Source organism: Petaurus breviceps, unplaced genomic scaffold (genome assembly GCF_028583685.1).
Source record: "Petaurus breviceps papuanus isolate PSGF00001 unplaced genomic scaffold, PetGlider_PUasm1.0 577, whole genome shotgun sequence".
NCBI lineage: Eukaryota > Metazoa > Chordata > Mammalia > Diprotodontia > Petauridae > Petaurus > Petaurus breviceps.
The window spans coordinates 1,089,251-1,111,332 of record NW_027186389.1 but is presented as its reverse complement, the minus strand read 5'-3'; the positions used below and the strand labels follow the sequence as shown (position 1 = coordinate 1,111,332).

The window sequence follows — 22,082 nt, the reverse complement described above, 5'->3', positions numbered from 1 at the left end:
CCAGGGTCACTGAGATCGGTCACAAAGGTTGTACAAGTTTTCTTCTTAAAGATTCGTGGGATCCAGCTCTGGGGAAGGGGGCAGAGACAAAGTCTGAGAACAGGAACCGTCAGACATCCTGGCCTCCAGACTGTACCCAGGAGGCTTCCTCAGGGAGTCCCTCCTCCAACCTCCATCAATCAATGATTCCAAGCCTTCAGATGCATGTCCTCTCCTCTTAGGGACCCAGGTGTCCAGGTGCCAGCCCTTGCCTGGTTCCCTCCTAGATCTTGGCATCCGGATACTCCCTTCCTCTAGAGGACGGGGATGTTCGGGGCACCTTGCCCCTTCAAGGACCCAAGACTAGCTCAGCATTGCTCAGGGCCCCAGCTGCCCAAAACCTCAATTCAGGATTCCTGTAAAAGACGTGACCAGTACCTGCTCCTTCTCAGGCCCGGCCATGTCTCCTGCTGCCTCTGAAGTAGCCTCAGCCTCACCCTCTGCAGCCCTGCCCAGCCCAGAGCCAGCTCCGTCACATCCCACCCCACCCCGTCTGCTCAGGTTCCAGCCTGCCTCCTCCAGTCCTCCCTCCCAGGAGGCGTGGCGGGGGCGGGGGAAGGATGGCCAAGCACATCCTCGAGACAGCCAGAGAGGCTGGGATGGAACAATGGACTGACAGGAGAGGGACTGAGGAAACTCTCGTCTGGAAGGGCAGGCAGAGACAGGATGATTGCGGGGGGAGCGACAGACTGAGAGACACAGAAAGCTGGAGACGGAAACAGACCCAGAGACAGAGATGAGGCTGCTGAGCCTCAGCTTCCCTCCTGGTCCAGTGGTAGGGTTGGGCTCCAAGATCACTAAGACCCTGAATGGCTCTGGGTAGAGAGTTCAGCCAGAGCCGGGGAACAGAGAAAGAGAGGAAACAGCATTTACAAAGTGCCTGTGTACCAGTCACTATGCTACGTGTCTTCACACGTGGGAGGTGCTATTATCATCCCCATTTTTCAGCTGAGAAAACTGAGGCAGGTAGTGGTTAGATGACTTGGCCAGGGTCACAGAGCTAGTAAGCATCTCAGGTCTTCCCCACTCCAGCATCAGTGTTCTTATCTACTGCACCCCAGCTGCCTCAGAAAATATAGAAAAAGACAGAGACAGTGAGGCTGAGGCCCCAGGCTGAGGCCCAGGAAGGGAACAGCTGAGTCCCTGTAACCAGACCCTGCTCACCTGCCCATGCCCGTATCCTGAGTGTATTTTTAACTCATGTCCACTGAGGGCTCTCAGCTGGAGAGGACAAGGGGGCCAGAGGATGTCTGAGCTGAACTCATCCTTGACCTCAGCCTCCACCCCTAGCTAGGACTCCTAGCCTGGATTTCACTGTGCCCCCAGCAAGGTCAGGATGTTCTCCTTAACCCCAGAGACCCCTTTCCTCCCCAAAACCCCTGCATGTTGGCCCCGCCTGAGGCCCAGGCAGGGAAATATGCAAGGAGAGGAGGGGAGGGGAGGGCCTGGGGCCAGTCCCAGAATAGACATTGCCTTGGAGGTAAAATTAGCCCAATGGGGTGGGGGCTGAGACTAGCCCACTGAGGCTGATCTCAAAGGGCATCTGGACCTGGAGGAGACAGAGGCCCAGAGAAAGGCAGAGTCAGAAAGCAACAGCCAGTGATTGCTGAAGGGACAGACGGAGGAACTGTTGCTGGCTGGGAGGTTCAAGAAAACAGCCCAGAGAGAGACGAGGGCTGAGAAAGCCCAGAGAGGACAGAGACAGAGAGAGAGAGCGGAGCCCCAGGCTGGGCCCACAGTCCCAGCTGACCCCATGGGTCCCCTTTGGCCAGGTCTCCGCTTCATCCTCTTCCTCCTCCTGCTATTGACCTCCACAGCCCCCGGGGGCCTCTCCAGAGCCCAGGCCCAGGACTTCCCAGATGCTGCCCTGAGCCCCGCTGGAGGTCCGAAGGATGGAAACCTGCCTGACTACGTAGCTGCTCCAGGCCACAGTCCAAGGGACCACGGGGAGGAAGAAGCAGACGCCTCCGAGGAGGCTGGGTTCTGGGGGGCCCATCACGAGGAAGCGGAGCACAGTCCCCCTGGGGACGTGTATGTGGAACACAGGCACTGGGGGGGAGAAGAGGAGGATGAGGAAGGGGAGGAAGATGCCTTGGAGGAGCAGCACCCCTGGGGTAGCCACAAGCCCCAGGCCCCAGAAGACGAGGAAGAGGACGGTGTCTCCACAGAGCACGAGGACATAGACTTTGGGGACCTCGGACAAGAGGAGGAAGCTGATGTGTCAGCAGAGCTTGGGCACTGGGTAAGCCATAGGGATGACTCCATAGAACAGGAGGACTTTGGTCCAGTCTCTGCCAAGCCTCCAGGCCAGGAGGAGCAAGAGGAAGAGGAGGAGGAAGGGGAAGAAGAAGAAGCCCAGCACAGCCACTGGGGAGGCCCTGGAGGCAGCCGAGGGCCCCAGGGCAAGGAGGAGGAGGAGGAGGAGGGAGAGGGAGAGGGGGAAGGGGAGGAGGAAGAGGAAGAGGAAGAGGAAGCTGAGCAGAGCCACTGGAGAGGCCCCGGCAGCCAAGGGCCGGAGGAGGAGGAGGAAGCTATCTCAGCTGAAGCTCAGCGCTGGAGTGGGGCCCCGAGTCACAGAGAGTCAGAAGGGGAGGACTCTGCGGAAGGGGGGCACGCAGAAAGTCAGGAGGACCGCGGAGAAGAAGGTGACAGCATCTCTGCCCAGCGTGACCATGAACCTCCGGGCCCCCAGTGGGAGGAGGAGGACACCTCTGTGGAAGAGGGAGGGCACTGGGGAGGTCTGAGGTTTGGGGCCCAGGTGGAGGAGGAGGAAGGCCACAAGAGAAGCCAGGAGGAGGCTGAGCAGGAGGAAGGCTCCACCGTCCAGGAGTCCTTGAGGGCTGAGGTCCGAGGTGAGGACCAAGAAGAAGACGAGGCTGAGGCCGCTGTCCCAGAGGCCATTGACAGCTCTGAGGAAGTGGCCAGCAGGGCCCCTGGAGAGGAGAGCCTGGAAGACAAGAGCGCGGAGCAGGAGGAGGAGGAGGCCGGAGGCCAGGGTGAGCGATCAAGTGACCGGTGTGGGGGAGAGCAGGGGGTGGGGCGGACCGCCGAGATCTCTGTGCCGTCTTTTCACAGGCCAGCAGGAAGGTGAGGAAGCGGAGTACCAGCCAGGCTCCCTGTGCCAGTACTGTGGCTTCTGCAAGGTGCCTGAGCGTGTGTGTGTGTGTGTGTGTGTGTGTGTGTGTTCGGGGGAGGGTCCCCGTCCTCGCTGGGCTCTGTGCTTGCCCGAGACCCCCGCCTGGTGCCCCGTCTGGGCTCGATCTGTGGTGGTTACCATCTCTCTTGATCGCTATCTCTCGATGTCGCTCTGTGTCTCCCCGTGTCTCTGTATCTCTTGGTATGTCTCTGCCTCTGACTCTCCCTGTCCCACCACCCCCTCTCCTCAGAGATGCACTGAGTGCGAGTCCTGCCGCTGCGACGAGGAAAACATGGGAGAGCATTGTGATCACTGCAAGGTCAGAGGGCACCCCTCCCTGCCCCACCCTCAGGCCCGCCCAGCGGACCTGGCTCCTCTCACAGCCCAGTCTGTCTCTGTTCCCACCAGCACTGCCAGTTCTGCTATCTCTGCCCTCTGCTCTGCGAGACTGTTTGTGCCCCTGGTGAGCAAGGACATTGGGGGGTGGGAGGGGTGGGACTGCTCTGGGGGAGGAGCCAGGAGGCCTCTGGACTTTTAGGAAGAAGCTTCCTGGGGACGGGATTACTCTTGAGATGGGAACAAGAGGCTTCGGGACGTCCTAGGGAGGAGCTTCCTGGGGGCGGGACTATTCTGAAGGCGGAGCCAGGAGGCCCCCGGCTGCTCCGGGGAGGAGCCTCACGGCTCTGGAGGCGTGGCCAGCAGTTCTCCAGACTCCTCTGGAGAAGCTCTTTGGCTGTTCATTGGATGAACCTCCTTGGAGGCAAAGACTTCCCGGGGGGCGGGGCCAGGCACTACCAGATGTTAGTGGGGGGGGGGGGGGTTGGGGCCAGAGATGGGTATTTGCTGACTGTAACCTGCCTATTGCCCTTAGGAGGCTATGTGGACCACTTCTCATCCAACCTGTTTCAGTAAGTGTGAGTGTGGCTGAGGCTGTGTATGTGGGGGCGGGTGGAGGAAAGCAGGGACCAGGCCTTACCCTGCCCCCCCATCCTCCCCAACAGAGCCTTGGCCGAGATGGTGGAAACTCCAGAGCCTTGACGAACTTCTAGACAACCAGCAACCCCCACTCCCGGCTCCACCCACTTATTTATTTTGAATAAACCCTATCCTTGCAGGAGAGCGCAAAGGATTTCTGGGATTCTGGGCGAGGTCCATCTGGGGTTCCCCCCTCCCCCAAAGAGGGAAGGATTGGCCGGATCTTTGAGGGGAAGGGGCGAGCCCAGGGGTCCCTAGGAAATAAACAAGCGAAGGCAGGTCTTTTGAAACAGTTTCTTTCACCAAGATCACTGACATCTGAGGTGGGGGCAGGAGGAGGAAGGGAGCCCACGGCCCACCTCCTCCCCAGCCCCTGCCCCGGCGGATTCTCCCATGCAAAAATATAACAAAACAAAACAACAACAAAACAAAAAAACAAAACAAAATAAAAACAAAAAAGCCGGAGCCCGCGGGGAAGACCGGGAACAGGGTGGGGAGGGGGCCAACTGGATTCCTTCTCTCCCTCCATCCCACTTCCCAGAATAACGGGTTAAGGGGGAGGGGAGGACGAGATCCAGGGAACGCGAGACACACGGACCGGGAAAGGGGCCCCCAAGCCCCACCCCAATGATGCCTGCCTGGATAATCGGGACCCTGAGACGTCCCGGATAATCGGAGACAATGAGGCTTTCACGTTCTTCCTACCCCCACACCCAAGGCAGGAGAGAGGGGAAGAAAGGAGGGGGCGGGGCCTATAGCAGCGAGTCCCCCGCAGGGGTACACCCGAGAGGACAGGGGCCCCGGGGCTGGAGTGGAGAGGGAGGACGATGGAAAGGAAGGAGCGGGGTCGGGCCACGCCCCGCCCCCAGCATGCGGCCCCTGGGGAGGCGGGGTTGCGTCCCCTCCTCCCTCACTAGGAAACAAATAAATTACAAAGTAGCAAAAGGGAGGAGGAAGATTCCAAACTGCCCCCTCCCTTCCCGAAATCCAGTTCACATGGATTGGCCAGAGGCTGAGACGCGCCTCTTCCTCCCGGTCTGTACAAAATGGTTCAGTCCAGAGAGCCCCTCTAGTCTCTCCGAACCTGGTCCCTTCCGAGGGTGAGTCCATTCTCCTGGAAGGGGGAGCAGGGCGGACCTTTATCTCCCCCTACTGAGGCTCCTCCTGGACGCGCCCACCTGTACCGGAGGATGGGGGAGGGCAGGTCAGGAAGCTCGGAAAGCCGTGGCTCCGGGACTCCCGAAGGCACCCTCACCTGGATGAGCACTAACAAGAGTATGTCCGCACGGAGACTCCGCCATCCGCCCGCGGACTCCCAGAAGAAGGACCTAAGACCGAGGCAAGGGACAAGGTCAGAAGGATCCTCTCTTCCCCCAAGTTGCGAGCCAGTTGGTTTGACCCTACTCCGCCCCGCCCATTCCCAATAAGCGACTTTATAAAGCAATTGCTGTGTGCAAAAAACAAAAACAAAAACCGCCCGAGACACCCAGGGAGTATACCGAGTTTGGGGAAGGGGGACGGGTGCCTTTCCTTGAAAAGTAAGTAAAAAAATGTCATTAAAAGTTCTGCCGCTGCCCCCGTCGGTTTGCCCAGGATACTATCTCAATACTCCTCGCCTCCCCGAACAGCTGTCATGGATTTACAGGGGTTCCTGCGTAGTCCTTAGTTCCTCTCTTTCCTCCTCATCTCCCCCCTTTTCTCAAAGGAATGACTATTTTCAAGGATTATATTCCAAGAATGTACCAGGGTGCCCTACCCCGGTTTCTCTCAAGAATGGGGGGCGCCCCAGCACTCCGTACTATCCCCGCCCAAGGTCCGTTTCCCTCCACTAATAACGGGCTTTTCCGAGACCCTAGAGGCGCCTTGGGCGAGTCCATCTCCGCCCTAATGGGGGGAGCCCCGACAGGTCGTAGAGGACGCACCGTCGGGCTGCAGCTTGCGCAGAGGGAGGCCGGGCGAGCCCAGAGCTCCTGCGGCCGCCGAGCGGAAGTTGGGTGGCAGCATCTCAGCTGAGTCCGGGCTCACCCCGCGCAAGTCCTTCTCCCGGAACATCTTCCGCCACGACGGGGATCGGCTGAAAGACTTGGCGCTGTCCTGCTGAGGATAAGGGCCACAGGGCCAGAGAGCTGGCTGGAGCAGGGGCAGCCGGCGCAGCGCTCGCTCCCTGCCCTGCCGCCCCCCAGCTCCAAGCCTGGGACCCCTACCTCGTCCAGCCTCCGGTCGGTGCCCATGGAAATGAGGTTGCCGAACTCCTTCTCCAGCAGCTGCCGGGCCTGTGGAAATAGCGTGGAGGCATGAGCAAGGCGAGGGCAGTCCTCGTGCTGGCCACGCGAGAAATTTCACACCCCACCCCACCCCCTAGCTGGCAGCCGCCCGACCTGCGAGTTCTGTGTCGGGATCTGCAGCAGCAGGGCCAAGTCCGAGCAATCGAAGGTCTCGTCCAGGGCCAACAGCGCCCCGTGCACGCCACTCTCGGACAGGTTTCCGGCAAACTCCTTCAGCCCCAGGCCTGATACCCAGCCCATCACCCGCTCATTGGACCACACCATCACGTCTGAGGAAGAGGGAGAGGGCCTTGAATGCCCACGCCAACCCAGCCCTCTTAGCTCTAGACACTGATTACTGAACCTTGTCGGGAGGGAGGAGACTGGAATGTCACCACCAATGCCCCCTCCCTGCCCAGCTCTTTGGACCACACCATTGGATTGGGGTGCGGGAGCCTAGAGCTACACTGACCCCCAGATCGTCCTCCAGCTCTTCCAACACTAAAGCCCATTCTCTCTCGGCTTTCCCCTTACCCAGCCCGCATCTTTGAGGGAGGGGGCCCCAGCCCTGACCTCCAACCCCAGCTCCCCCTCCCCCCACCCCGGCCGCACCTCTCACGTGGCTCTGACTCTCCTCTCGCCTCCGCTCCAGGTCTTTTCTGTCATAGTTGAGCCTCTTCAGACACATGATCCCATAGTGGAGACTCACTCTGGGGAGGGCGAGGAAAGTGGTTAGGTCATGCCAAGGGGAGGAGCCAGTACAAATCCCTTAGGGGCGGGGTCTCCTCAGAAAACTTCCCCATTGGCTGGCTGCTCCTCCCCTAACGGGAGGAGCTTCCACGAGATTGTTTCCATTAGCTACTGTGTTCCCTGCCCAGAGCGCTACTTCTCAGGCACTGGCCCCCATTGGTCACCATCCCCCCTCATGGGTGGGGCTTATAGGAGGCTGTTCCCATTGGACCGTGTATTATACCTCCCCCCCATGGAGACTACTATTCAGTCGCCGATTCCCATTGGCCTCTCCCCATGGGCGGGACTTCCCAGGAGCTAGTTTCCATTGGTCACTGTCTCCCTGGCCATGCCGAGGCCGGCCCCCACCTGTGGAAGCTGTCTACCATCTTGAGCTGGCCCCGAAGCTCTTTCTTGTTGAGGTGGTCGAGCATACGTGCATCTACTAAGGATTCCATGAAGTAGCTGCGGTACTGGGGCAGCCCCAGGCTGGGCAACCAGTCGTTCCCCACCCACTCGTGGTTCATGTCGCCGTAGGCCAGGATCTGGGGCCATTGGGGAGTGGGGAGTGGACAAGCTCAGGAACAAGGATGGGATGAGATGGCCAGCATCTCCCCCTCTTCCGCAATGGGACTTTCCAAGATCTCCCCCTTCTCAGGGCAATGGAAAGGTCCTTGAGCTAAGTCCCCTCTCACCTAATAGAACAGTCCACTGACTCCCCCATCAGTACAATGGGATAGTCCAGGTGGTCTAAAATTTCACTCACTTCTTCCCTCACCACTTCCAAAACCTCTACCCCAGGGGAAAAAAAAATAGGTTGAGTCTTAGTCTCGATAGAATGAAAGCTCGCTATCGAGAGAATGAACTAATCCTCACCCTCCCTCCCCCACGATGAAAACAATCGACTAGTTTTCATCTCTTCCTATACTGGAAGGATCCTTTCGACAATGGTATCTACCAGGGTTTCTTCCCTCTACACCCGCGATGATAATGAAACATTCCAGAGCTCAGGCACCATGCAAACCGCGGTGATGTGATAGTTCAACCCAGAATGATCCTTCCCCCTCCCTCAAAGATAATGGAACGTTCCACGGCGCAGTAGTACAGGCAGAGGCAGGCGCACATAGATTCTGATGACAATGGTTCAGTCCAGAGCTTCTCCCTCCCCTTCCTCCCCCCTTCCCCCCTACCCCCCCAGCCCACGAAGATAATGGAAAGGCTCAGGCAGGGGCAGGAGCGGGGAAGAGGTGGAGGAGCCATGCAGTCCGCGCGCAGGCGCAGACGGGATCACCTGCTCCCAGCTGATCTCCTTGGGCTCCTGGCGCCGCCACCGCGGGGAGCGCGAGGGTAGGGGCGAAAGAAGGGGAAGGGGCGGGTTACGGCGCAGGAAGGGCTGGGATGGAGACCGGTCTCCTCCTCGTTCTCCTCCTCCCTTCTCCCCCTTGTCCCCGCCCTCCCTGTCTCCCAGGTAGACTCACGGGCTTAGTGGCTGCTGTGAGCGACTCCATCTCTTCGTGGGTCATCCAAACATTGCCGGTGCACTGCAGGAGGGGGGTGGCATTGAGAGCATGGCCCCGGCCCGGCCTGGCCCCTCCTTGGACCATGACGTGAGACCAGGGGCACTCAGGCCGGGCCCTGGCGGATCCCTAAAGCACTATGGAGGATTCTTGCCCAGTGGGATCCCTGGAAGATCCCTGAGCTCACCCTTTTCTGCCCGTCTGTGTATGCCATTGTGACCCTGCCTGGTCCTCTGGCTTTATTGTCTCGGTCTCTGCTTCTGTCTCTGGGTCCTCCTGGCCCTCGATGGGAACCAAACCTTTCATTTTACAAATAAGGAGACTGAGGTACAGGGAGATTAAGAGACTTAACCAAACTCAAGTAGATAAAAAGTGGCAGAGCTAAGATTTGTGACTGCTTTCTCTCTGAGGCCGCTAATGGTACAGTGAATAGACTGCTGGGCCTGGAGTTAGGAAGTCCTAAATTCAAATGCAGCCTTAGGCATTCACTAGTTGTATGACCCGGTGAAAACCATTTAAATTCTGTCTGCCTCAGTTTCCTCAACTTTACAATGGTGATAATAACACCTATCTCCCAGGATTGTTGTGAGGATTGACTGAGATCATATTTATAAAGTGTTTAATTAGAAAGGTGAAGCATTACACCATTCCTGTCCTCAACTGGAGGGAACAGTGAATTCAGCCACCCCCTCTCTCTCCCTCCCTTCCTCCTTCCCTCTCTCTCTCTTTGTCTCTCTCCCTCTCTGTGTCTCTGTTTCCCCCCACCCTTCTTATCCAAGTCTCATGTCTAGTTCTGAGAGGGGTTCAGGGGTGAGATCTGAGCATGAGGAAAAAAGTTTTTGGAGGAACCTTCTTCAGTTGGAAGAAGCTGAGCCTGAGTAGTAAGAGTAGTACCAGGATCCCAGAATGCCACCATATAAAGGCATAAAGGCTGGCTCACCGTTCTGGAGGAGGCTGGTGCAGAAGGTGAGGTGAGGGACACCATCTCCTGGATGGCAAGTCGAAGCTTGAGCCGGTGCAGGGGGTTGCTGATGCCAATCTCCCGTTGGATTTCCGTATCAGACAGGTTGGCCATGATGGCCCCACTCTTCACATTGGCCCGGCAAGCTGCCACATACCAGGCTGGCATCCCCACCCATAGCTACCCCCAATAGAGAGAGACAAACCAGAAACGGGGTGGGGGGGAGGAAGAGACACAAAATCAGAGGCAAGAGCCAAAAGACAGGAGCCCAGAAGCATGCAAGATGAAAAGAGAAGGGCAGGAACAGAGACAGAAACACACACACACACACAACAGGGAGAACGAAAAGAAATACAGAGATGGAGAGGACAGAAAAGAGATAAAGGAGAAACAGGGACAGGAGGGAGACAGAGAGATGTAGTCAAGAACGAGAGGAGAAATATAGACGAGGGAGACAGAGGTTGGGGGGAAGATATGGAGAAGGTCAGTCACTAGTTTCTGAGCCCTTTCCTCCTCCCTCTCCTTCAGGGGATGCTGCTAGAATGTAAGCTTCTCGAGGGCATTTACTGTCTCTCTCTGACTTATATTGCCATGCACACACACATTCAGGGCATCTAGTAAACCCTAGCTAGATAACACTCATGGCAATATTTCCTGGGTTTCTTGATCTGTGGGTGGGGGTGCCATACCTCCAACCAAGAGACAACAGTTGGTCCATCCCAGGCAGCAAAGGGCAGGCCCTGTCGACAGGCTTCCTCCAAGAGTTCATGCCTAAGGGTTCAACAACAATGGAAAAACTCACCTTCCATCTCTGCAGCTGCACAAGAGAACTGTCCTTGGTCCTTCTCCCATCAGTGAGAGCTTGAGGCTCCCAATCTCCTCAGGACCACCAGGGACTACTCCTTGCCACCCAAAACCCCATCAGACCAAAGTGGGGTCTGGATGCAGCATTCATCCCCCACCCCCAGGCCAAGCCTTGCTCACTTCCTCTTGTTCCTCCGATCTTTATCTCCAGGAGGCCCTGTGAGCTTTGATAGCCCCAGAGGGTCAGCAGGGGACATCTCATCTGAGGGGGTTCCAGCTGCAGAGAAAAGGGGAGGGCCAGGAAGGATGGAGAAGGTGAACCTGGTGCATGGGCTCCCTTCTCTAGGAAAACTGTTTCCCTCTCCCCACTATGCCATTACCAAGAAGAGGGAATTCTCTCAAAGGAGGTTCCTGGACCTACCCAGAGAGGGCCCATCTCGGCCTGGAGGGCCTCCCAGGCGGCCCTTCTCCTTCTTGCCAAAGAGTCGGCCAATGGAGGATTTGATGCTCTTCTTCTTGGGGGCCTTATGAAGGGGGTCTGGGGTACCCTCACTGTGGGGGGGAGAGAAAAGAGGTGTGATGAGTGCAGTCCATTGCCCTGCCTTCCCTCCCCCCAAATAGGAAGAAACTCCAGAGGGGGGAGTTCCAGTCTCCCCTCTGCCATTAATTTAATATGTAACTTTAGGCAAGTCTCTGACCCTCTCTGGACCTCAGTTTGCATTGCTGTAAAATGGGTGCTTGGACAAGATTTCAAAGGTTCTTCCAAGTCTTACATTCTGTGATGGGCTTAGGAGGTTGAAGTCCCAGCTCTGTCATGACCACACTGGGTAGCCTCCAAGTCCCTACCCTCCCTTGATCAGTTTTCTTCCTTGTAGAATGAATCTTGTGAGGGGAGGGATCATCTAAATGACCTCTGAATCTTTGGCTTCTAAACCTCTGGACCTGTGATCTCCAGACTGAAGCATTAACTGTGTTTTTATCTAAATGTCTTTTTCAGCCCAAGTGAAACACACACACATACACACACACACACCTCTGTTCACAGTAGGTGCATAATAATAAGGGCTGTTGAATGAACCAGTAAACGTATAACTTCAGTAATATTCCAGCATTATTCTGGAGGGAAGAAGGACCCCTGCTACTGTTGTTCTGCCTAACCTTGGCTCATTGGGTGACTGAATGTGTTCTTACCCTTTTGTGGGCCTCAGTTTTCCCCCCCATAAAATGAGAAGTCTGTCCTGATATCACTAGGGCCTCACCTGTTCGGAGCTTCTGGGTCCTGGTATGGGATTGAGGACACCTGGATCTGAATCTTGGGTCACTTCACTATTGTGTGACATGGATGGGGGAGGTCAGGACACAGCTACATGACCTGAATCACACACACACACACACACACACACACACACACACACACCCTGGAATCCTGGAGCAGCTGACCTGGGTCGTGCAGGGCTCCCATCCTCCAGGGAGCCCCCAGCCTGCAGAGCTAAAGCCTGGGTCATCCTTTCAAGGCGAGCAGATCTTGGTGTGGGGGGTGGTGTGTCCCCAGGAACCACACCGTCCTCTCTGGGCACATGGTTCTGTGGACAGAAAGGAATCCCATGGTCTCAGGGAAGGAGCCCCTGACCACCAAGGTGTCTAATCTGACCTTACTGGGTGGCCCCTGCCTTTGGTGGGACAGAACAGGGACTTCGGTGGGCATTTCTCTGGTCTGGCCATTGCTCTCTGGGGCTCCCACTTGAAGGGTTTTAATTCTCATATTTCCTGGTCCTGGAGCTTCAGGAACCATGTCCTTTCAGTCTGGCCCAATAGTGTCTCACAGGAACCCCGTTTGAGGGAGTTGGGACCTCACAACTCTCAGAAAGGTCCCTGCTTACCCAGAAAAGTCATTCCTCTCCAGGACCTAAGGTGTCTGGGACTTGCAGAGTTCCCACTGGGGAAGAAGATATCCAACCCCCCTGGAAGTCCCCAGTTAGTGGTGGAACCTGGACCTAACACCATGACCACAGACTTCTCTGATCACCAAGGCTATAGCAGCAGTCTCTTTCTTCTGAGGCTCTTTAAGAACTCCAGGCTTTGGGTAGTGGGAACCAGGCAAGTGGTATTCCCTTTGTCCTGACTGAAGGCCAGTCATACATGGCTCAAGCAGGCCCTGCTTTTTGTGGGATTTGTGCTTTCTCATTCTTGTAGGCTTAGAGATGGAAGTCACACTTTGCTGTGGTGACTCCCCATCTGGGTCTTGGGATACTAGTGATTCACCAGGGGCCACCTCTTTCTGAGGAGTTTGGCCTCTTCACTGTGGGGATACCTGCATCCCCCACAGGGCCCTGTTGGGGAGTGTCCAAAACTCTAGAAGAGCATCCCATTTGGGGAAATGGCCATCCTTGCTGTGTGGTTTGAGTAGGGGGGCCCTTCTCTGACCCCAGTGGATATCTGGGGCTCTAGATCCCTAACTCTGGGGTTGGGAGCTCTGAGGTCATCCAATTTTGAGAGAGAGGCCACAGTCTTCGTGTGACCCCCTGACAGGTAGGCAACTGTTGGGCCCTCTCTGGGGGCCAAGGGGGCCAGGGACTCACAGGCTTATCGGCAGCGTTGCTAGTGCTGTTGACTGGGGCTTCCCGGGCAGGGCTGGGTGGGGCAGGGCGGGGTGTGGAGTGACCAGAGCTGGGGGGTGAAGGGCTAGCCAGGGTGGACGTAGTCAGGGAAGGCGGAAGGGAGCAGCTGGCCCGGTAACGTCCCAAGGAATCCAGGCCAGAGCCAGACACCCGGCTCTCCAGCTCCTCTGCCCGCTGCTCCGTGGTCTCCTTCTCCTCCTGAATGAGCCTGGAAGAGAGGAGCACAGGTGTCCAGGATCAGGGTTCAATCCCTCCGACTTCTTGGAGGCAGCGTCCTGAAGGGAGGAGGAGGGGCTGTTTGAGAGGCAGCACCCAGACACCGCCCCCCTCCCCCCACCAGCACCCTGGACTCGCACTTGATTTCCTTATTGATCGCCTCCAGCTGCTCCTGCAACATGATAGCGAGGGTCTGCACGTCGGCCTGCCCACTGGGAGACAGCAGCTCGGGTCCGAACAGACCCTCAGGCTCGTCCTCGTCTGAGCCCTCCAAGTCCGCTTCGAAGGCTCCTGCGCCAGGACCTGACCCAGTCCCGGAGCCAGAAGAAGATTCCCGGCCAGTCACTCGCTCCGCCCATTCCTGAGCCTGAGAGGAAAGGAGCTGTCCATCACCTCAGGCTCCGCCCCCTAATTTGCTTGGTGCTAGACTGCCCCCACCAGCCTAGGCTACCCATCTGGTCCAGGAAAGGAACCTGGGGTTCGGAGGTTGTAGGGGGTCAAATATGGACGTATCAGTGGTGACCTCCTCTTCCCTGCAACCCCTGCCCTTGACCACAAGGGTCTCCTCCTCCAAGCAGTCCCCCAGGAATCAAACCTTGGCTGGCTCGTCCTTGGTCCCGGGCCAGCGGCCCCCTCTCTTGCCGACCCGACTTCCGGGGCCACCATAAGGGTCCAGGTGGGCGCCTGAGGGCAGTGTTGGGGCCTGGGAGTAGCGCAGCTCCAGAGCGCTGCCCGGGAGGGACCTATGGCAGATAAGGGAGAGACACGGGAAACAAGGAAGATCCTCCAGACCAAGCAGGTAAAACCGGGAGAGGACAGGCATGGGCATTGGCCATGTCAAGTGCACAAGCTGGGGCTAGGAGCTTTGGTCTGGGCGAATCCGCAGCGGCCTCGAGGCTCCCGGAACACAGAGCCTGCTCCCAAGGACCCCTCGCAGCCTCTACTAAGACCCAACTCCTGGCTGCCCTCGGGATGAACGAGGAGGAAAATGAAGCCAGAAAAGGGAGCGAGGGAGAAGAAACAGGAAAGTCCTTTGGAAGCTGGGAGCAGTCCCTTAGGTGCGGTCCCCAGGCAATCCACGTGGCTCTTTCCCAGTTTCCACTCCCTAAGGCCCAATAACCCTCCCCCAGTCCTACTCCCTCGGGACGCAAGCATTTCAGCCTCAATCACTGGCCCTGTGGGGTTCCCGGGCCTCACCTGGAGTAGGAGGAAGGCGGCCTCCCCCGCAGCTGGTCAATTTCCATCTGCATCCTCTCCATCTCTGCCAGGAGCTGCTCCTGGAGGACAGGGAAGGGGGCACGAAGGCGGGGCTCAGCGCAAAAACCCTTCCCCCGGCTGGGGTCCAGCTCCTCTCCAGCTCCCCTCTCAGCCTCCAGCTCTACCTATTCTGGCCTCATCCTGCCCCCACCTTGCTCAGGCCACGCCTTTTTCTCCAATGGAACCTCTTTCTTCTTGGACCAGTCCTGGGTTCAATCTCCTAGTAACTCTTCGCGACCCAGCCCGTCTGGAGCCCCGCCCTCGTTCCATCTTGGCCCCGCCTTTCCAGCCCCGCCCCTGGCCTCACCTTGTTTAGCAACAGCTCATCCTGAAGCTTTTTCATACTGGCAATCTCCTCGCTTAGCGTGTTCTGAAGAAAGAAAGTTAGTTAAGATGTGGGGCTCAGCAGAGTTCTGAATGGGGCCCCGGGGCGCTTGATGTTCTCGTGTATCAGCTGATGATGCATGTGGACAGCCGTGGGCCACTTCCTTTGCCTACCTCTCTGGAAGGGACGCCCTAGCTCGGGATCTGGAACCCTAATCGGAGTGTCAGCTGGGGACCCCAGGAAAAGATTGACAGTCAGGCAGACCCTACTTTCTTGCTCCCTGTGATTGGGTTGGGGGGGCTCCAAGGGCCTGGAGTATTCCCAGCCCGGGGGAGGAGTGGGTATGTTCAAGAGAGGACAAGATGGCCAGTCCCCATACCCTCCCATGGGGTTACAGGCTGGAGAGAGGTTGGAAAGAAAGGAGTCCTTAATAGGAGGGACAGAGTTTTCTGACTCCCACCCCCCCTTTCTCTTTGAATCCTCTCATTTTCTCCTGTGGGAGACTAGAAATTAATGGAAAGGAGAACGACTTCCCATAAGCTGCCCGTGATCGTCTGGAGGGGGTACCCTTCTAGTCACCCCGAGTTCCAACCTCAATAGCTTCTTGGACTTTCCAGTCTTTACTATCTCCTCAATATCTCAAGGGAGCCACCCTAATTCTGACCCTTCCTGATCGCCTCTCACCTTGACTATTACTGTCACTTTCTATTTCTTTCCCTGCCCTGTGTGTGGTGCGTGTCTCTCTCTCTGCCTCTCTCTTTGTGTCTCTTTCTCTGTCTGTCTGCCTCTCTCTGTCTCTGTCTTTGCGTGTGTGTGTGTGTGTGTGTGTGTGTGTGTGTGTGTGTGTGTTTCTCTCCCTTCCAATTAATCCCTCACAGAGCTTGGAATCTGTAACTTTCCTCAATTTGATGTCTGATCATGTTACTCAGTAAACTCTGGGGCTTCTAATTCTTCTAGAAATAAGGGGGGAAATCAGGCATCTAAATCTCTTCAAAACATGTGGAACTTATTGTACCTTACACCACTGTTCAGCCAAACTATCCTCCTTATCTTTCTTCACACATGACATTCCGTATTCCACCTCAGTGCCTTTGCATTGACTGTCAATACCTGGCAAGCGCTCCCTCTTAACATACACCTTTAAGAACCCCCTCTTTTCATTCAAAATGTTCACACGAAGCCTCTTCTGATTCCTCCTCAGCTGCTATGGCGCCTTACCAGAATGCCTTTGAATCTTTTTTTTATACGCTGATGCATGTGTGTGCTGTCTCCCCAGACTAGATGGTAAATTCCTCGAGGGCGGGTTTGTTTTCCCGTGTCTTTGTATCCTCATCGAATGGCACTGGAGGCATTTAATAAATGCTTGCTTTTTTGAGGGTTTTCCTTAAGGGATGCAGTGGACATGCCTGGGGCGACCAGAGGACGCACCTTTTCCTCCAGTGCCCCCATGCGCTCCTTGAGGTGCAGCTGCAGCCGCTCGTTGGACTCGCTCAGCAGCTTGTCCACGGTGTCCGAGAGACGTTTGTTGTGTTCGTCATTCATCTTCTCCCGCTGCCGGGCCTGGAGAAGGAGTGGGGGCCGCAGGCGTTAGGTGAACCGCGAGGAAACTGCTTCCCCTCCCCCCTCCTCTCCTTTCACTTCCGCCAGCCCCTTTCCCGAAGCCCGGCTCCCGAGCCTCTCCCGCCAGTCTTTCCTCCCTCCTGCGACACGCACCCGCTGCAGCTCCTGGTTCTTCTCTTCCAGTTGTGCCTCCAGCTGCCTCAGGCGCTCCTCGAAGTTCCCGTGGCGCTCCTCTGCCTGCAGGGGGAAAAACTGAGTGGCCTGCTCCTGCCTCCCAAGCTCCCTGCCAGGCTCTCCAGGGGCCACCCTGGGACCCTCCACCCCACTCCGGAGCCCTGTCCCACCTTACTGAGGGCTGCCACCCTCTGTGCCAGCTGCGCCTCAATTTCAGGTAGCGTTTCAGCCTTCTGCAACGTCTGCGCCAGCTTCTGCTTCGCATCCTCCAGCCACTCTGCCAGCTGGCGGCCCTTCTCCTCGCTCTACAAAGCAGGTGGCAGGCAGTTGGAGGGGGCCTCCACTGGACCCAGACCAGCCTCCATACCCAGACTGGTACCCTGGCCTGACAAAGTTTGACAGGAACTACTGGCTGGCCACCATTAGATCCAAGTCCATCCCCAGGTCTCACCATAGCCAGATCCCTTCCTGCCAGCCCAAGCCCTGAAACAGCCTCCACTAGGAGATTCAAAGACCCTAAGGTGGCCCTGCCTCCAAGTCCCACCTGGCGATACAGAGACTCCTTGCTGGCTAGCTCATTCTCCAACTTGTCATTAGCATCATGAAGTGAGGTGGCTTCACGCTGTGCACTCAGGTAACGCTTCTCCAATGTCGTAATTCTCTCTTCCATATCCTCCCTCTGTGCCAGTGCCTGTGGAGGAGAGGTGGTTTGGGAAATGGAGTCTCTATCATTCCCATAGGTCTCCTTTAAGAGGTGCTGAAGACCATAACTTCCAGCAGCTCTTGGAGCGAACAAGACCCAGAATCGGGGCTCTTGCAGTGGGGAATGTAATCCCAGGCCAGGAAGGAAAAATGCATTGTTGAGAACCTACTATGCGACGAGCTAAGCAATTTACAAGTATTATTTCATGGTCAAAAAAACCCTGGGAGGTAGGTGCTATTTCGCAGTTGAAGAAACTGAGGCAAACAGGGTTAAGTGACTTGGTCACACAGCTAGTAAGTGTCTGAGGCTGGACTTGAACTAGGGTCTTACTGACCTAGAGCCACCTAACTTCCTCGACTAGGAATTTTATAGTACCAGTCTGAGGGATCAGAGGAAATGGTGCAATCGTTTCCCAGACTCTCATAGAAAATGCAACTTCCCAATTCTGCCCCTAGAGGGAGTCAAGACTGACTAAAACCAAGAGTTTAGAAACTCGGGCCCACATGTAGTTTCTTCCAGGATCAGAGCGTATCTAATCTGCACGCTTAGGCACAGCTTAGCGCTGGCTGCTGGCTTGGGAAGGACGGAGAGTACGAAGAGCCCCCAGAGTCATTCCAGCCTCACTCACCTCCTTGAGGTCTCGCTGAAGCTTGAGGCCAGCTTCCTCGGCTTTGCCCAGCTCCCTATGGGCTGCCCCCAGCTCTTCCTCCAACTGTCCCATCTGGCGGCACAGGGCAGCCAAGCGTTCCCGAAGCTGCCCGGTTTCGGCCCGTTGTCTCTCCAAGGCCTCTTCTAGTTCTACCACCCGGCGGTTGGGCTCCCCCACTAGCCCGTTCACCAAAGACTGTGCCCAGGGAAGACCAAGACCCAGGAGAGTATGAGAGAGACAAGAGAGGGTCACAGGGAAGGAGAGAGAGACAGAGTGAGAGAGAGATACACACAGAGAGAGACAGAGACAGAGAGGAAGAGAGAAAGAGAGAGAGAGAGAGAGAGAGAGAGAGAGAGAGAGAGAGAGAGAGAGAGAGAGAGAGAGAGAGAGAGAGAGAGAGAGAGAGAGAGAGAGAGAGAGAGACAGAGAGAGAGAGAGAGAGAGAGAGAGAGAGAGAGAGAGAGAGAGAGAGAGAGAGAGAGAGAGAGAGAGAGAGAGAGAGAGAGAGAGAGAGAGAGAGAGAGAGGGAGAGAGAGAGAGAGAGAGAGAGAGAGAGAGAGAGAGAGAGAGAGAGAGAGAGAGAGAGAGAGAGAGAGAGAAATCAACAAGATAGAAACCAGAGAGACCAAAGAGAGAGATACAGGTGACAAATATAGAGGGGCAGAGATACCAAAGGAATGAGACAGAGATAAAGATGGGGAACAGAACCTGGAGATGCAGTTCAGTAGAGATTGGGAAGGGGTCACAAAGGGGTCATGGGGTCATTAAATGTAAAGACTTATGTGGGGTGATGAGGCCAGCAGGATTGAGGGGAGGCACCTCTTACATGACCTGGATGCCTAGGAGGCCTCACCTGCCCATCTGATTCCTTTCCTGCTTCGTCCAGTCCGGAACGTCGGCCCCTGGACAGCTGCTCCCGCAGATTTAGGGACTGGAGGAGAGGGGCAGGGGGCAGGGACTCCGGGTCAGGAGATGGAGCCCTCCTCTTTCCTGCGGCCTCCCCCCTCCTCTAACCCTGCATCCTCCCGGTCAGACTCCGTTCCCATTTACCCCAGGATCCCTGCCCCGCCCCCACCTCCTGGCCACTCAGCTCCAACTCTTCTTCCAACACAGCCACCCGCTCCAGGGCTAGCCGGAGCCGCTCCCGCACCTGATTGGGGAAACAGACAGAAGTCAGATCCTGCCCCAGTCCTGGAGCACTGCTCTCCGCTCCTCATCTTCTTAGCCCCGACCTTGGTCAGAACACCCAAGCCCTGAGGTTGGGATCCTCTGGGGGGAGCTCCCTCAGCCCTTACCACCTGTTAGGCCCCTCCCCATCCCACCCCCAGGGCAGAGCTCCCTTAGCACCTCCCCCAGCCCTCGCTGGGTCCCACCCACCTTCTCATCCAGTGCCTTGTGATGTTCGAACAGAGACTTCAAGGCCTTGAGCACCTCGACCTCAGAGGAGACCCCAGCTGGGGACTGAGCCTGGCGCTTCACGACAGTCATACGTAAGGAGCGCTCGTGTCGGGACACCAGGCATTCCAGGTGCTCCAACAGCAACTGAGGAGGCGGTGAGGCCAGACGTCAGGGCAGGGACAACCCCTCTGAAGTCGACCCGGGTTGCCCTCCAACCCGCCTCAGCCCCATTGTGCAGTCCCATCCCGGGTGGCCCTCGCCTGCTCCTGTAGCCCTACCCGGGTTCTGTAGCCCTGCCCCGAGGCTGTAGCCCTACCCGGGTGTTGTTCCGCTCGGCCTTCAGCTCAGCAATCTCCTCCTCCCGCTCGAGCAGCTGTTCCCGGCACAGGTTCAATTCCTTGGTGAGGGCAGCGAACTCCTGCCCGGAACCAAAGCCACCACACTCAGTCCCTGTAGCCTAGCGAGGCCCCATCAGGACCCCCCCACCCTCCTGACCCCCTTAATTCCTAGTCTAAGCTTGTCCCCTCCCCTGGGCCCCTTCCAAGAGCAGACTCAACCCACATGCCCAGCTGGGTACAAAATGGGGCACCTTCAGCTCATGTATAGCTCCATTTTAGTTCTGGTCTCTTCCTTGGATTGGAATGTCTGCTCCTTCCCAAACTAGTGGGGTCACATTAACACCCATCCTCCACCCTTTCCTAGTCCAGCAGAGACCCTTAATCCCAGATAAAGTTTGGTATATTTCCTGTTCATCCTTAACTGTTGCTAGTCATGGGAATGAGGTCTGGAATTGTGATTTCCCTCACGTAGAGAACTCTTGATAAGAAAAAGCCCTCTAATATTGCAGGTTAACCCCTTCTCTGAATCACGTAGTCTTGGCGAGCCTAAACCAGGGTCACAAAGCCAAGTGAGTGTCAGAGGCAAGCCTTGAACTCAAGTCTTCCTGGTTGAGGCCAATTCACTACCCATCAAGTCAAGCTACTTCTCAAATGTCATTTAAAATAGTTCTGGTCTTATCCTCTGATTAGAACGGATCATAGGATTGAGAGCAGAGGGAGGAGACTTATAAATAAGCTAGTTAAACCACTTCATTTGAAAGATCAGAAAACTCCTGGCCAGAGAAAGTCATTTGGCCAAGGTTTCCCAGGGAGAGGGTAATTCTGGGATGCAGACCGAGTCCTCTGACCTCAAAGCCAGTTTTTCCCACTACCCTTGAAGGCCTCTGTTAATAATCAAAATCTAATCTATTAGTATATTCATTACATATATTATTATGATTATTATAAAAATCAGAATTCCCTCCACTCCTGTATATAGCTCCACACCTCTCACTTACCCCATTGCTAAATACTACCCGGCGCCATTCTTTAACACTCAACTAGTTAGCACTTAATGGAATACTTGCTTCTTCCTAGCTTGAGAGTGTCCTTTCCCCTCAACCTGTCCACAGAAGCCTAGTCTTCTCACCCACAGCAGGGTCCCCATACCTGGGGCAATGCTATGCTGAGCTGCCGTTGCAATGAATCCTTCTCGTGGCCCAGTTCACGAAGGCGCAACTGGGCCGTGGCCAGTCCATCCTGAGCCTCACGAAGGGTCTCCAGGAGGCGCTCACGCTCTGTGAGCATGGTGACCATGAGACGCTCCAGTTCTCCACCTGCTGCCCCTCCTGCCTCCTCTGGGCCCAAGGCTGAGCCCCGCCGGGCATCCTCACTAATGGTTGGCATCACTTCGCACATCATGGTGGCAGTGCGAGGCCCACCAACTGGGGGCACTAAGGAGGAAGGAGGGAGAAGCTGGAATAAGGACAGAGGTGGAGGCTTGGTGTGAGGTAGAAGAAGTTTGGGGGGGGAGGGGGAGCACCATAGGACAGAGGCCAAGACAGTGGATTAATTATGATCAATGATAATTTAATAAAATCAAATCACAGTGTCATTAGCTGATGGAAGTAGAGTTGGAAGTGGTCTTAAAGGCCACCTAGCCTGATCTCCCCATTTCACAAGTGAGCAAAGAGAGGCCCAAGGGTGCCCAGGTAGAAAGTGTCTCTAGATTCAAATCCCAGGGGTAGAATTTGAACCCAGATACTCTTTATCCTGGTCTGATCCTTTCAGGTTCACTCTCCCAGGTATCCAGCTCCCTTAGGGACCCAGTAGGAATGGAGCAAGGGGTGGAACTCTAGGGAGGAGTGGGTGTGGCCTTGGGAATGAGGGGAGCCTGTCTATCCACCCTGTGGTGGCATCAGGTCAGACGGGTCTGGTTGGAGGCCAGGAGGGTGGAGGAGGCCAAGACTTTCACCCTGTTCTTTTCTCCTGCAGTTGAACCGGTCTGGGGAGTCCCAGGGGCGAGTTCTGCCCCGCCTGCACTTTGGATCCCCAGGCACTTGGCTCCCTGAGGATGCTGGGCTTCTGGGCACTTGGGTTCCAGGAAGGAATGCTTATCTCCCAAGGGTCTGTCAGCTGGGTCCTAGACAACTAAATTCTGCCATCCTCTCTTCCTCCTCATTCTTCTCCATGCAAACACCACCAAAGAATAGAGCCTGTATACACTCCCTTCCAGGGCAGTAAGCAAAGCACAGGTCTGAGAAAAGTGGACAGTCCCAAGGCCAGGGACATGTGATATTCAGGGGGTCCAGCCTGAGAGAGGGTTCTTGAATCTAGAGTCCATAGATTCAGCCTGGAAACTCAGGGCAGTTTGGATTCTGGCATGGGACCCAGCACATAGAATGCATATAGCTGGGGCACATCTAGAACACAGGACATA

General features: G+C 56.2%; 2 protein-coding genes across 6 annotated transcripts in view; one reads left to right on the top strand and one right to left on the bottom strand.

The window, feature by feature from the left end:
* The first annotated feature begins 1,468 nt into the window (after positions 1–1,468).
* HRC (histidine rich calcium binding protein) lies at positions 1,469–4,428 on the top strand. Of its 2 annotated transcripts, none has more exons than XM_069103387.1 (6): positions 1,469–3,035; positions 3,115–3,182; positions 3,426–3,494; positions 3,584–3,638; positions 4,047–4,089; positions 4,177–4,428. In XM_069103387.1, exons 1-5 carry the CDS (start codon positions 1,793–1,795, stop codon positions 4,085–4,087), a joined length of 1,476 nt encoding a protein of 491 aa, XP_068959488.1. In that variant the 5' UTR covers positions 1,469–1,792; the 3' UTR covers positions 4,088–4,089; positions 4,177–4,428. The 2 variants fall into 2 exon arrangements, with proteins under 2 accessions (XP_068959488.1, XP_068959487.1); XM_069103386.1 differs by having other exon boundaries at positions 1,474–3,035; positions 4,047–4,083.
* A 4-nt stretch (positions 4,429–4,432) lies between these two features.
* Positions 4,433–22,082, bottom strand: part of PPFIA3 (PTPRF interacting protein alpha 3) — an 18,783-nt gene continuing 1,133 nt past the window's right edge. For 2 of the 4 annotated variants that reach the window (XM_069103382.1, XM_069103383.1), the window contains exons 2-29: positions 20,813–21,096; positions 19,642–19,743; positions 19,305–19,469; positions 19,003–19,077; positions 18,781–18,858; positions 17,907–18,122; positions 17,120–17,266; positions 16,746–16,880; positions 16,555–16,638; positions 16,270–16,401; positions 14,824–14,886; positions 14,457–14,536; positions 13,855–14,002; positions 13,400–13,626; positions 13,005–13,251; positions 11,866–12,008; positions 10,847–10,977; positions 10,606–10,702; positions 10,311–10,392; positions 9,601–9,801; positions 8,622–8,684; positions 8,435–8,461; positions 7,513–7,688; positions 7,027–7,124; positions 6,529–6,704; positions 6,355–6,423; positions 6,073–6,244; positions 4,433–5,478 (exon numbers count right to left, since the gene is read on the bottom strand). In XM_069103382.1, the coding sequence (XP_068959483.1) occupies positions 5,417–5,478; positions 6,073–6,244; positions 6,355–6,423; positions 6,529–6,704; positions 7,027–7,124; positions 7,513–7,688; positions 8,435–8,461; positions 8,622–8,684; positions 9,601–9,801; positions 10,311–10,392; positions 10,606–10,702; positions 10,847–10,977; positions 11,866–12,008; positions 13,005–13,251; positions 13,400–13,626; positions 13,855–14,002; positions 14,457–14,536; positions 14,824–14,886; positions 16,270–16,401; positions 16,555–16,638; positions 16,746–16,880; positions 17,120–17,266; positions 17,907–18,122; positions 18,781–18,858; positions 19,003–19,077; positions 19,305–19,469; positions 19,642–19,743; positions 20,813–21,064 (3,648 nt within the window). In that variant the 5' untranslated portion in view covers positions 21,065–21,096 and the 3' untranslated portion in view covers positions 4,433–5,416. The remainder of the gene's footprint in view (positions 5,479–6,072; positions 6,245–6,354; positions 6,424–6,528; positions 6,705–7,026; positions 7,125–7,512; positions 7,689–8,434; positions 8,462–8,621; positions 8,685–9,600; positions 9,802–10,310; positions 10,393–10,605; positions 10,703–10,846; positions 10,978–11,865; positions 12,009–13,004; positions 13,252–13,399; positions 13,627–13,854; positions 14,003–14,456; positions 14,537–14,823; positions 14,887–16,269; positions 16,402–16,554; positions 16,639–16,745; positions 16,881–17,119; positions 17,267–17,906; positions 18,123–18,780; positions 18,859–19,002; positions 19,078–19,304; positions 19,470–19,641; positions 19,744–20,812; positions 21,097–22,082) is intronic. The other 2 variants (XM_069103385.1, XM_069103384.1) reach the window with 2 other exon arrangements.

Bases quoted from the DNA above. Each gene is read 5' to 3' on its own strand.
- HRC (XM_069103386.1), top strand. From the start codon at position 1,793: ATGGGTCCCCTTTGGCCAGGTCTCCGCTTCATCCTCTTCCTCCTCCTG. The intron at 3,495-3,583 runs GTCAGAGGGCAC...TGTTCCCACCAG, and splicing joins AGCATTGTGATCACTGCAAG to CACTGCCAGTTCTGCTATCT. The intron at 3,639-4,046 runs GTGAGCAAGGAC...TATTGCCCTTAG, and splicing joins CGAGACTGTTTGTGCCCCTG to GAGGCTATGTGGACCACTTC.